Source organism: Medicago truncatula, chromosome 7 (assembly GCF_003473485.1).
Source record: "Medicago truncatula cultivar Jemalong A17 chromosome 7, MtrunA17r5.0-ANR, whole genome shotgun sequence".
NCBI classification, from domain to species: Eukaryota; Viridiplantae; Streptophyta; class Magnoliopsida; order Fabales; family Fabaceae; genus Medicago; species Medicago truncatula.
Genome location: NC_053048.1, coordinates 13,672,715 through 13,686,545, shown reverse-complemented (window position 1 = coordinate 13,686,545; position 13,831 = coordinate 13,672,715). Strand labels below are relative to the sequence as shown.

Genomic DNA, 13,831 nt, shown 5'->3' with positions numbered 1-13,831 from the left:
GATTGAGGACGCTGGATTCAGTGACATTGATGTCATACCTTTGGGTGCTGATCGAGTGTTTATTCATAGCGCCTCAGGCGTAGATGTCTCAGCAATTTTGGAAGGTGCTAAAGATTTCTTTGCTCTTTTTCTCACTAACATTCGGAAATGGGATAAAGAGCGTGTTCCGTTTCTTCGGGGTGCTTGGTTGAGAATGTATGGTGTCCCGTTACACGCCTGGAATGAATCTTTCTTCAAACTTTGTACTTTAGAGTGCGGCCGTTTTTTACGTTCGGATAGTTGCTCGGTGGATAAAGAAAGGTTTGATTATGCCCGAGTTTTGGTTGTGACACCCTCTCTGGAGGTGGTCAATAGTGTGGCAAAGATTGTTGTTGACGGAGAGATTGTGGATGTAAGAATTGTCGAGGAGTGGGGCTTTTCTTTTGGTGATGATGCTTGTCTCTTTGAACCGGATGATGATTCTCAATCTTCACTCTCAGATCATGATGCTCATATTTGTCAGGAGAATGACTTTTTGGTGAATGATATTGTGAACGATTTGGTTGAAGAAGGTAAGGTAAAATACCAGGAAGCTGCGAAAGCCGGTGGCGTTTTAGCTTTCCATGAAGATGTTTCCGTGGAGAAGCACCAACACTGTTCTGTTGATGAGGTCTGCTCCCCGTTGGCGGAAACGTTGAAGTCGGTACGCGTTAATGGTGCAGACGGATCAATCAAGTGTAAAGGTGATAGGGGAATCGGCAAAGAGAATCCTTTTGTTAGTGCTGAAGCACGTGAGTTTGGGGCTGAGTTTCAAGGGCCCACTTGTGTTGATATTGTGCCCCCGAGTTTGTTGAAGAAAGGATGTAAAACCCGGGCGTCGTCTGTTCCACCACGGGCGGCGCGGTCGGTGGAATCGGGACCGTGGAGTCTTGAGTGGTTAAGCGATCAACACCATGGTGAGGCTGGGGTTATTTCGTCTTCGAGGAAGAAGTTTAAGAAGGCGGGGCGTCCGTCGATCGACAGCACCAAGTCTGGTTTGATTGTCAAGAAGCGTAAAAAAGTGGATGGTGTTTTACGTCATTCTGTGCATAGTCTTAAAAAGGTGGCAAGGCTACCCTGTAAGGATCGCTCGTCAGTCTTGAAAATTTTGAAGAATAGAGTGAGGAAGCGTCAAGGTTCCGCTAGGTTGAAGAAGGGGGTGGATGTGGTAGCTCTAAGCAAATCGAATAGTCCGTCTTCATCTGGTTCTGTGAATAACGATTGGTCTAATTGGGTTGTCATGCATGGGGTAGATAAGGTTGCGGTAGAGGATGTATGGGGGATTGGTAAGGCGATAGGGCTCCAATTTAAGGGGGATACTCATAATATGTTTGGTGCGCTAGCAAGAAATGGGAAAGGTAGGGTTACGTCGCGGAGTCAGGAGGTGTCGGAGGGAGGTGGGTCATCTAGTGGGGCGAATTAGGTGGAGGTGTTGCCTGCGGGTGTGTTGGCGGGGGAGGGGGTTTGAGATGAAGTTGATTTCTTGGAATGTTCGGGGGTTAGGAGGGTTTGAGAAGAGGAAGGAGGTTCGTTCTTTGGTTCTTGAGAAACGTCCTTTTATTTTGTGTTTACAAGAGACTAAACTGCAAGTGGTTGATGGTGGGGTGGTTTCTTCTTTGTGGGGGGATTCGCATTGTTCCTTTTCGTTCCATCCTTCTCGTGGGGCGTCTGGGGGGTTGTTGTCAGTGTGGAATACTTCAGAGGTGGAGGTGTGGTCGTCTGTTAGTCGTGACCATACGCTTATTATTCATGGCCGTTTTATTAAGTCTAATGAGGAGTTCTACTTGTTTAACATTTATGCTCCTTGTGATGGAGCAGCTAGGAAGTTGTTATGGGATTCGTTATCTCTGCGTTTACAGCTTTTGAGGGGTCGGAAATTATGTGTCTGTGGGGATTTTAATGATGTCCGGTGTAGTGAAGAAAGAAGATCAGTGAATGCAAGATATTCCTCTTTGGATTTTTCTCCTTTCAATTCATTCATTGACGAAAATTCTCTGCTTGATTTGCCTTTGGGAGGTCGTAAGTTTACTTGGTTTAAAGGGGATGGGAGATCTATGAGTCGGCTTGATCGGTTTTTGCTTTCGGAGGATTGGTGTCTGGCTTGGCCAAATTGTTTACAGATAGCTCAGTTGTGAGGTTTATCGGATCATTGTCCCTTGGTGTTGACTGTTGACGAGGAGGATTGGGGTCCTAGACCGTCCAGGTTATTAAAATGTTGGACTGATATTCCGGGTTATAAGCAGTTTGTTAGTACTAAATGGAAATCTTTTCAGGTCGACGGCTGGGGGGGTTATGTGTTAAAGGAAAAGTTCAAATTGATTAAAGTGGCCCTTAAGGAATGGCATGTCAACCATACTCAAAACTTACGAGGTAAGATTACCGCTTTGAAGGACAGGTTGGCGGAGTTAGATGCGAAGGGAGAAGGCGAGTTGTTGTCTGATGTTGAGTGTGTTGAGATGCGTGGTATTGCAACAGATATTCAATCTTTGTCCCGTCTTAATGCTAGTATTTGTTGGCAGCAGTCTCGAGTGCGTTGGTTGAGTGATGGTGATGCTAACTCGAAATTTTTTCACTCTTTGATGTCTTCTAGGCGCCGCCATAATGCTTTGTGTTCTATTTCTGTTGATAGGGTGGTGGTAGAGGGTGTGCAGCCTATTCAGACTGCTGTTTACACGCATTTCGCGGACCATTTTCAGGCTATCAATGTTGAGCGTCCTAGTGTGGCGAACTTGAACTTTCGGTCCTTGTCTGTGTCGGAAGGTGGGAGCTTAATCAAGCCTTTTTCAGTGCAGGAGATTAGAGAAGCAGTGTGGGATTGTGATAGTGATAAGAGTCCAGGTCCTGATGGGATTAATTTTGGCTTCATTAAGGAGTTTTGGCTTGATATGAAGGATGAGATTGTGCGTTTTGTTTATGAATTTCACCGCAATGGGAAGCTTTCCAAAGGTATCAATACTACTTTCATTGCTCTCATTCCTAAAGTAGCTAGTCCTCAAAAGCTCAATGATTTTCGTCATATATCGTTGGTGGGGAGTCTGTATAAGATTTTGGCTAAGCTGCTAGCTAATAGATTGCGGGGGGTTATTGGTTCTGTTGTTTCAGAGTCTCAGTCGGCTTTTGTCAAGAATAGACAAATCTTGGATGGTATTCTGATTGCTAACGAAGTTGTCGATGAAGCTTGTAAATCTAAAAAAGAGCTTATGTTGTTTAAGGTGGATTTTGAAAAGGCTTATGATTCGGTGGACTGGGGTTATTTAGATTCTGTTATGGGGTGCATGTCTTTTCCTGTTCTTTGGAGAAAATGGATCAAAGAATGTGTCAGTACTGCCACAGCGTCCGTTTTAGTTAATGGAAGCCCAACTGATGAATTCCCGTTGAAGAGAGGGTTAAGACAAGGCGACCCTTTATCTCCTTTTTTGTTCTTGTTGGCGGCAGAGGACCTTAATATTGTGATGAAGTCTTTGGTTGAGGCCCAATTGTTCTCTGGCTACAGCATTGGGGCCGCTAATCCGGTTGTTGTTTCTCACCTCCAATTTGCTGACGACACTTTATTGTTAGGGTCTAAAAGTTGGGCCAATGTCCGCGCGTTGAGGGCGGCCCTTGTGCTGTTCGAGGCTATGTCGGGTTTGAAAGTGAATTTTCATAAGAGTATGCTGGTGGGGGTGAATATTGGGTCGTCCTGGTTATATGAAGCTGCATCCGTGTTGAGTTGTAAAGTTGGAACTGTCCCTTTCTTGTACCTAGGTATGCCTATTGGTGGTAACCCTCGAAGATTGTGTTTCTGGGAACCTATTGTGAATCGTATTAAATCTAGACTGTCGGGTTGGAATAGTCGGTTTCTCTCTTGTGGTGGTCGCTTGGTTCTACTCAAATATGTCTTGACCTCTCTGCCTGTCTATGCGCTTTCCTTCTTCAAAGCTCCAGCAGGTATAATCTCCTCTATTGATTCTTTGTTTATTAATTTTTTTTGGGGGGGGAGTGAGGATAATAGGAAAATTTCTTGGTTAAGTTGGCAAACTGTTTGTTTAAAAAAGGAGTGTGGCGGTTTGGGGGTGCGGAAATTGAAGGAGTTTAATTTAGCTTTGTTAGGAAAATGGTGTTGGCGGATGTTGGTGGATAGAGGTGGTTTGTGGTATCGGGTTTTAGTCGCCAGGTATGGCGAATTAGGTGGCAGGTTGGAGGTTGGGGGCCGGAGTGTTTCTTGCTGGTGGTCGGAGGTGAGGCGTCTTAGGGATGGGGTAGGCGATGGTGGTAGCGGGTGGTTTGGGGATCAGGTGTTGAGGAGAGTTGGTGATGGGGTTGTTACTTCGTTTTGGTCTGATAGGTGGATAGGGGAGGCTCCTCTTTGTGTGCGGTTTAGGCGGTTGTTTGAGTTAACAGAGAATAAGTCTATGTCCGTTGCCGACTTGCTCTCTGTTGATTCGGAGCGGTGGGGGGAGGTGTGGAGGTGGAGACGTAGGTTATGGCAGTGGGAGGAGGAGTTGCTAGATGAGTGTAGGGCTTTACTTCTTGATGTTTCCTTGAATCCTATTGTTTCAGATAGCTGGGTGTGGCTTCCGGACCCATCTGGTGGTTACACAGTTCGAGGTGCATATAGTTTGTTAATCTCTCAGGTACCTCCGGTCGCCGTCGATGATCTGGATTTGGTGTGGCACAAACAGGTTCCCTTGAAGGTTTCCGTTTTTGCGTGGAGGCTCCTCCGTGATCGTTTACCAACAAGGACAAATTTGATTGCTCGACGGGTGTTGTCGTCTGACATGTCTTCGTGTGTTGCTGGCTGCGGTCATCCTGAATCGGCTCGACATCTATTTTTATTGTGTGATACTTTTGGTTCTCTGTGGCATTTGGTGCGTGATTGGATCGGTTGCTTTGGGGTGGACACAGATAATATTTCAGCTCATTTTTTACAGTTCACTCATTTGATAGGTGGTGGTGCTGCTAGACGTTCTTTTATGCAACTAATCTGGCTTCTTTGTGCCTGGGTTGTTTGGAATGAACGTAATAACCGTATGTTTAATCACGTTGTTACCCCCATCCCCTGTTTACTTGATAAGGTTAAGCTGTTGTCTCTAGGTTGGTTGAAAGCTAAAAAATCTACCTTTGTTTTTGGGACTCAGCAGTGATGGTCAAGCCCTCTTGTTTGTTTGGGTATTGGCTAAGGTTTTTCTGTTGTGTTTTGTATGTAATCGTTGTAACTCTTGGTTTCTGAGGTAGTCTCTAAAGGCACACCTTGTGCGTTTGGAACTACTAATTCGTATATAATTCCATTTTGGCTTGTTCAAAAAAAAAAAAATTGTCCTCAATAAATGATATGAGAAATATAAAATAAATGAAGGAATTGAAAGAAGAGATAGTAATAAATAATTAAGGATATAATATGAAAAGTAACATTAATTTTTCATTGGTATTGTAAAGCGACGTATAATTTGGGACAAATATTTTTTCTAAAGTGACATACAATTTGGGACGGAGGGAGTAGAAAATAAATTTTCAAATAATTTATCTATGTTTCTCTAAAAATAAAAAAAAAAATTATCCATGTTAAATAAAAATTAAATTTTCAAATAATTTTTAGACGAATAGTTTTAACATTAACGAAAACATTACCCGTTCACAATTTGTGGCGATGGCTTCAATCCTCCCAAGTCATCTTCTTCATCATCATCACCTCCGCTGTTCTGCACTTGCTGCCATTCCAAACCGCTTCTTCTACCTGACTCTCTCCTCCTCCAGCCGCACCAAGTCCGCTTTTTCAGCTTCACAAAACGAATTCGCTTCTCGTATGTTCTCCACTCTCATCGTATCTATCGCTTTTTTACTCAAACGCTTCTCGTAATCTCTGTTTCTTTTTTTTTTTTTTTTTTTTTATTGAAGTTGGTGATTTAGAATTTGAAGCGCCTCTGAAAATAGCGAAATATCCAGACCCCAAGTTAAGGAAAAAGAATAAACGCATTGGAACCTTTGATGATAATCTTAAGAAACTTGTAGATGAAATGTTCGATGTAATGTACGAGTAAGTAACACTTTTTTCATTTTCAGTTAATTGCTTATGTATAACTATAAGCTGTTTCTATACCAAAAGATGAAATGAAGTTATAAGTACAAATAAGTTGAAAATAGCTTATAGATATGTCATAGGTTGTTTTCATCAGCTCTTCCAAATAGTCTTACAACTATTTTATAAGGGTCTGTTTAGCAAGATAGCTTTTTGAGCTCATGGTTTATGATGTCTTATAGGCTCGTTTGACTAGAAAAGATAGCTGTCACTTTCTGCTGAGCTTATAGCTTATTTTATTTTACTAGCATATAGCGTTTTTTTATAAGATAATTCAAGTAACTTATAGCTTATCATATTTTATCACAATTTTACCCCTTTAATCTTAATAAAAAAATAATAATTTGTTTTTATGTCATTTTATATTTATAAGTTAGTTTAACCGCTAATTTAACCAAACACTACAAATTTAATAAGCTAGCTCATCAGCTATCCTCTACCAGCTCATCTGCTATAAGTTAGCTTATCAGATATCCGCTATATTTTTACTAAATAGAGTCCAAGTACTTACGTCTTGTAGTTAAGTTCAAATAAATCAATTCAAACAGACCCTTCGTCTGTCTCTGTTTGTTTCAACAGAGTAAAATATTTTCATTGAATCATTTATGATCTGCACTATAAGAAATTTGTAGGGAAATTTTCCCTTCTCCCCTGTCTTTCACTATCATAAAGATCTTATTTGTATGATATTTTAAGCATTCAATTAAGTATAGTAAATACGCACTCATGCTGCGTTTGGATTGCCTTATTAACAATTTAGTTTTACTTATTTGCATGCATAGTCATTTTTTAAAGTGTTTGAGATGGGTTATCGAAATAGCTTATAGCATATTTATGAAGAGTTTTCCCTATGATTTTAAAATTAGCTTATACATGAGCATTGTATCCGAGTACACCCTTATTCTAATAGTAAAAGTACGTATTTTCAGCAAATGTTTTATGAAACAAGAGTGGTCATTATGTATGCAAAATCAAATATATTTGACGTTCGAAGAATCAACAAACCAATCCCAGAGGTGTCCGTGCTTTATAACCGTGTCCTCTATTCTGGGACTTCTGTCTAATGTCCCTGACAAAATAGCATGAGCTGATAATGATAATACATTTAATTTCTTGTTATCGTTCTTGGATATTAGGGAATGGCTACCCTATTTTGTTGGTAGAAATAGCTAGGGGGATAGAAATCATAGTCTGGGAGAAGATGTCAAACCTACATCCACTCAATTGCAGAATAGTCTTACGCCCAAAGTTTGTCGGTTCACCTTGTGGTCTACTGGTCTTACAAAAACAGTAAATCTTTTATCTAGTATGTCAATATAACAGAAAAAAGTTAAATTTGAACAACACTTGTAATATTATTAAGAGTAATGTTTGTACAACCATTTTGTGAGAACTTTTGGGACAACCTTATCTTTTTCTCTTCTTATCAATCACGAACAATAGAGAAACAAAAAGGAAGAGAGAATAAGAACACAATGTGAGTATGAGAGAAAAAGTTGTTCAAAAGTTGTCACAAAATGGTTGTGCAAATATCATTTCTCTATTTTTAATCATGTAAGCCAGGCTGATGGAAATATCAATAGCATGATTCAAATAACATTGAGGGATATTTCAGAGAAATTGATACCTTGTATTGTTTTACAACATTTGGAATTAAACCATCAATAACACCCACCATGGTTGCTTTCTAACGAGTCCCTGCGTATTTTTTAATGTTACATTAACAGTGGACTTCCTTTTTGTACAGAACTGATGGTATTGGTCTTTCAGCACCCCAAGTAGGAATTAATGTTCAACTTATGGTTTTCAATCCGGTAGGCGAACGTGGTGAAGGAGAAGAAATTGTTCTTGTAAACCCAAGAGTTGGTAAACGCTCATTGAACCGGACAATCTATAATGAGGGTTGTTTATCTTTCCCCGGCATTCGTGGCGATGTAAAGGTATGAAAATGACACTCTTTTCTTTTACTGTACTATTTTGAATCTAGCTTTTTTTTAGGCTACTTTATGAAGATAGCCAATTTTTTAACTTAGTATGAGTGGTTTCCCGTCTATTATATTTTCATTTTTCGTTTGAAGTTCAAAAATCTTGGTCCCTTATTTTGCTATCCTCTTCTGACCAATTGGCTTTTGGTGAGTGCCACAGTTTTTTCTTTCTAGCAATTAGAAACTACCAAGAATGAAACCAGAAAGAATTTATTTGAGTTCCTTTCTGAAAGAATTGTTAAGTGGTTATCATGACGAGCTTCAATGGCTACATGTCTGTTTTACTTTCCTTCTTAATTTATTTTGTAAATAGCAGTTGTGTGTGTTCAAATTTGTTATTCCATTTTATTCTGTTTACATAGTTAGTGTTTTATTTTCTTTTATTGGTATTTAAAACTGTGCCCAACTAAAGAAACATTGGTTGTTCTAAAGTTTATGACTATGCTGGATATGGTCTTTTAATTTGTTTATTTCATCCCTACTTTAACAAGTCTCGTTATTGCGGTGTAGCGACCAGAATATGTGAAAATTGATGCACTTGATGTCAAGGGAAAACGGTTTTCAGTTAGTTTGTCTGGCCTTCCAGCACGGATATTCCAACATGAATTTGACCATCTACAGGTAAGTTTTTCGACTTGCAAAAATAAAGCTTGTTTTTTACTGATAATAAAGCATTTCTGTTTGTAGAAGATGGTATTTTTATGCACTTTCAGTATGTCGTCTGCATATAACAAGTGTTATGGTAGGAACCCAATGGTGAAAGGGAATTAATGAGGATGTCAATTAAACATATAAATAGAAAGGATCTAGGAGTTGGCCAATTAGTTTGATACTCAATAAACTTGTAACTTGTCGGGAGAGAAAAAGTTCTGTCGAACACACCTTGCATTGTAAGAATATCCCCAATGAAGAATCCTAGGATCGCATGCTCAACCGTTTTGCAACGTACCTTGCTGAAACGGGACATATAACCCCGTGTTTAAACCCTAAGTTTTCTCTCACACTCTCACAGTCCCATCTCCTCCCTGCGATGGCGCTCCTTCTTGCACTGCCACCAACTGCAACGCCGTTCTCGTCTGTGCGTTCTCCTTTGTGCACCTGCAACGCTTTTGATGGGTTAAAACCGCAAGTGCACGATCTTACCAAAGTAGTAATAAAAGAGTATCGTTTCGACAGGGAGTTATGAATTCAATTACCTTTAATAATGATTAGATGAGAGTTTGAGATTATAAAGTTTGGAATTTTAATTAAAAGAAAATAATAATAATAAAAGGAGCCTTGGGATTATTGGTTCATCCTAACGACAAATCCTTCACAAACCAAAACCTTAAACCTAGAACTTTTTGTTAGACCTAATTTCTAAAGACCGGTTTCCCTTTAGCCCCTCACTTTTCCTTTTAGTCCAGTGAGAGTTTTCTTCTAGCAATCAAACCTATTTCGCTGATTTGATTACTAGAAGAACTATTTCGCTGATTGCAAAGACTATTTCGCTGCCTTTGCAATCCTTGACTAAATTCCATTGTTCGAGTATCAAGACTCCACTCTCGTTTTATGAATTGATATTTGAGATGATTGATTAACAATTATCAAACCCTCCACTTTCGCTTCTATAGTTTGATAGTGGTTAATTCATGTTAAAACGGTGAATTTAGATTAGAAACTAGGGTTACATAAGATTAGGGTTAAAGATTGGTTTGATTAGGATTATGTCATTAGACTTATCCAATAATCTCAAGACAAGAGAAGAGTCTACTCACTAACGTTCATTGTAGACATAGAAGAAAAGAAGAAGAAGAAGAACATAAAAGTAAATAACAATAAAATAAAGATGAACTTTTATTCAAAGAACAAAAGATGAATTGTTATGATAACTGGCTACTCTATTTATAGTCTATAACGACTTTAAACCTAAGCAATACATCACTAGAATGTTCCACAATAAACCAAGGGCTTATAGGTCAGAAATAAACTAATAGGTAGCTTGTCCGGGAAGCAAAAGCAGCAAAAGGACTAAAGTGGGGCGCGCCTCTTGTATATATTTGTACAAGATCTTCAAATTCTTTGCACGGAATATTTTTGTATGAGATATTCATATTTTTGTCTTCAATCCTTGCACCAGATATTTTTGTATAAGATCTTTTATATTTTTGGCACGAATCCGCTCAAATTCTTCTTTCTTTTGCTCCAAGACTCAATCTTTAGAATATTTGTTCCTGAAATATAATAATATGCAATCGTAGTAAAAGAGTTCTAGAAAGAAATAAAAACATATTGAATCTAGTTAAAATAAACTTTAAATATTAAATAAAAGACACTAATTAATGACTGATTAGCGTTCTCCACCTTTCCCTGCCTGCCCCTGTTTTTTTTTTTCCTTCATGTGGCCCTTCCTCAGTTTCTGGTTTTATAGAGGAATCTGTTCTTTTTTTCCCCTGCCCTACCCTGTTTGAACTATGTCGTGTATAAATAACTTAGTTGAGTTATTTATAAACTTATGGATTAATGCTTATGAATTTTCAATCAACTTAGTTTAATGTTTTGATTTAGAGGTTATTTGTGTAAGATAGTTTTTATTCGGGTGTATAAATACAATTTTGCCTTTTGGTAGGATCTTACGAACTATGTTACGATCCTTGGATTACGATCTTTTATCCTCCTCTAGATCCATAGTAGAATCTCGAGTTTGACTACATTTTGAAAGATTGAGCGCTAACCTCAAATGAAGGGAGCTCCATTGAAGATGCTCAACTTTCTGGTTACATTGACCAGAGGCTAGTGAATAGTATTAACAGGGTTTTCGACCCTAATTAATACAAAATTAGAACCATATCAAGATCACATGATTCTGATTGATTCCCACAAACATCTACACCTTTCATATAATTAAGACTGTTCATGCTACTACTTGTTGGTTATATATGTATGTGTTTATTTAATATATATAATTGTTATATCTACAGGGAATCCTTTTCTTTGAGAGAATGGCTGACGAAGTTTTTGATAGTATTCGTGGACAGTTACAGGTTAGAAAAAGTATTCTTTAGCCATTGTTTCTCTTGACATAGAAATACATCATGACGATTATTTATGTGTATTAAAAGCTTAGCTGGAAACTAAATCATATTTATGCTCCACTTTCCAAGTACCCTTTTGTAAATATATATATCTAACATTTCCCCCATTTCGAGGATAGTCCTATGGTAATTAAATAAGTAGTAGATCCCGAGTGCCACCGATATAGCTCTTGGAGGGCTAGTAGAAGTTGTTCACTCAATTAGATTCATTGTATCTCGAGCTCCTATCTAGGGAAACCTACATTCATAAATAACTCTTGAAAAAACATGTCAGAGCACTTTTTACTGTCAAAAGTATCCTCAAATCTTGATTGAACACTCGATGGTGTCAAGTTCTTGATTGGGATGCAATATAAGAGACCTATTTAGAGGTGAAAAATGTTGTCTATGATGTTAAGGCGAAAATAATTGCCACAAAGCAAGGAAACAAACATGTCAAAGAATATGCCGACCAATATGATTGTTGACGACTGACAATCTTTGTTCTGATTAATTGTTACCCTCACTCTCATGCAAGATAATATTCAAATAGAAAAAGCATAAATATTTAGCAATTATGGTCAATCTAACCTGTTTAATCTTCTTACCAATTAATCTGACAGGTCTGTTAATAAATTATGGTGAGATTGTAAAATCATCTAGTTAAAGGTTAGCTCTGCCTTATAGGGATGCAAACAAAGATTAATTCAATTATTTCAAGCGAACACAACTCATAAATCAAAAGGGTGAAAATACATGTAAAATAACGTAAGATCCACTTCTCTTCTAATTTAATGTTCTACTACTTCTCTTCTTTCTCTAGTCTTAATCTCCCCCTTTTGTTTTTCAACCATTCTTGCGCGCGCGCGCTCTCACGCACACACACACAAACACACACCTGTTTATTCTGACAAAATAAAGATCTATCTTGTTTACATGTATGACACCGAAATCTTGGTCAAATTATTACAGGCCCTTGAAATTGAGTATGAGGAAATGACTGGATTCCCAAGCCCTGAAAAGATAGAAAGTCGCAGGACAAGAAAGGTGCCTTCTGGTTTTGGGAAATCGTGATCTTCAAGGTAAAACAATGAAAAATTCCACCTTTGCCTTTTGCATTGATACTAACTGTATGTGTCGTTTTGAAAACTGCTTGTTGCTTATTTTACAGGTCAATATTAGGCTCATCACTTAGCGGAATTTCTGGTTTGAGTTCATCGAGTAAAGTCATAGATTGTCACAGATGCTGCATATGGTTGGATATGTATCATATATAGAAGAATAGTGAATGGTTTCATTCATCACCGATGCTGCACATGGTTTGAGTCATTGAGTAAAACTATAGAAAAAATTTCTGTTAGCGTACTAATTAACTGCTTCTATAGGTGTGACTAGTAGTGCATAGTCATCAAGGACATCACCTATGATCATAGCAATCGTCATTTATTCATGTTGCTCTGAAGAGTGGAATTCGTCCTTAGTGACCATTTCCATTTTTAGTTTGTTAATTGATGTCTATTATTTGAATTCTTGACATTTTTCTCCAGTGTGATTTGGAGATTATTTTGTTTACAAGCACTGAGTTGTGATTTGCATTGTTTTATATCGAAAGATCTATCTATTTGTTGAAAAGCTTTCATAAAGTGGAGGAAACTTTTCATTATATGGTATGCTTCTAACATTTGGCTGTTGAGTTTTTCGGATGGAAAAGACAATTGAAAATTGATTCAGTATATGGTATGCTTCTAACTTTTCATTATATGGTATGCTTCTAGGCTTGTATTAAATTCATCTTACAAAACAGATTACATATCTGACAATTTTGATCATATATTATTCAATTAATTTAGAAGCATGATGACAATGGGTAACCTGGGTAACCTAGGGCACCATTTTTTTAGGAGCACTAAAATTATTATTCTTATTTAGTAGGTAGTATTATATAGATATATTTATTTTTGATTTTTTTTGAATAATTCTATTGAAAATATATTTGTGGAGAACCTTGATTATGAATGAATCTTTAGCAACAAAAAATACAAGAAAAAAACTTTCGAATAATTAAAATGACACAACTATTGATTTGTCCAAAACTAAAAAAAACTTTAGGTCGGCCCTGACGATGATTATACATATCAAGATTCTTAGCACGTATTCATACAATCAGATCACTTATCATTCAGATATGCACTCATTCTTGTTTTTAATACTCTAGTATGAAAACATTTTTAGTGCTATTTGTATTTGATAATTTAGGCTCTGCATGGTAAAAATAGTAGAGAGTTGATAAGTTAGTCGATAGTTTATACTCCCTCCGTTCTTTTTTAATTGTCACTTTTAGAGAAAAAATTTGTTCCTATTTAACTGTCACTTTCAAAATTCAATGCAACATTTTTGGCACAAGTAGTTTAATACAGATTAGACGATTTAGCACAAGTAGTGCAAAACGCTTAGACAAGATCAAAGTTTAATACAAACTATACGAAGCTACAAAGGCAAACTGGCACATATTTCGACATCAACAACCAAATCAACTGAAGCTTCACCATTTCACATAACCCTTGCAATCTGCCCTCCTTCCTTTGGAAAACTCTATTATTACGCTCTTTCTAAATTACCCAGAGAACAGACAGCCATATAATGTTCAAGGATAACTTAGTTTTTTTTAAAAAAAATAATCCCTGTAGACCACCAAATTGATGCAGGTGATTAATAAAAAA

General features: G+C 37.7%; 1 protein-coding gene across 4 annotated transcripts; it reads left to right on the top strand.

Moving 5' to 3' along the window:
* The first annotated feature begins 5,586 nt into the window (after nt 1-5,586).
* On the top strand, nt 5,587-12,774 carry LOC25498044 (peptide deformylase 1B, chloroplastic). Of its 4 annotated transcripts, none has more exons than XM_039828287.1 (7): nt 5,587-5,798; nt 5,905-6,031; nt 7,821-8,013; nt 8,569-8,679; nt 11,019-11,081; nt 12,084-12,221; nt 12,295-12,490. In XM_039828287.1, exons 1-6 carry the CDS (start codon nt 5,645-5,647, stop codon nt 12,183-12,185), a joined length of 750 nt encoding a protein of 249 aa, XP_039684221.1. In that variant the 5' UTR covers nt 5,587-5,644; the 3' UTR covers nt 12,186-12,221; nt 12,295-12,490. The 4 variants fall into 4 exon arrangements, with proteins under 4 accessions (XP_039684221.1, XP_039684220.1, XP_013448235.1 ...); XM_039828286.1 differs by lacking the exon at nt 12,295-12,490 and adding an exon at nt 12,497-12,774 and having other exon boundaries at nt 5,589-5,798; nt 5,893-6,031; nt 12,084-12,193; XM_013592781.3 differs by having other exon boundaries at nt 5,589-5,798; nt 5,893-6,031; nt 12,084-12,193; nt 12,283-12,489.
* The last annotated feature ends 1,057 nt before the right edge of the window (nt 12,775-13,831 follow it).

Excerpts from the sequence above, each read along its gene's own strand:
- LOC25498044 (XM_039828286.1), top strand. The coding sequence starts at position 5,645 with ATGGCTTCAATCCTCCCAAGTCATCTTCTTCATCATCATCACCTCCGC. Across the intron at positions 8,014-8,568 it reads GCATTCGTGGCGATGTAAAG|CGACCAGAATATGTGAAAAT; the intron begins GTATGAAAATGA and ends ATTGCGGTGTAG. Across the intron at positions 8,680-11,018 it reads ATGAATTTGACCATCTACAG|GGAATCCTTTTCTTTGAGAG; the intron begins GTAAGTTTTTCG and ends TTATATCTACAG.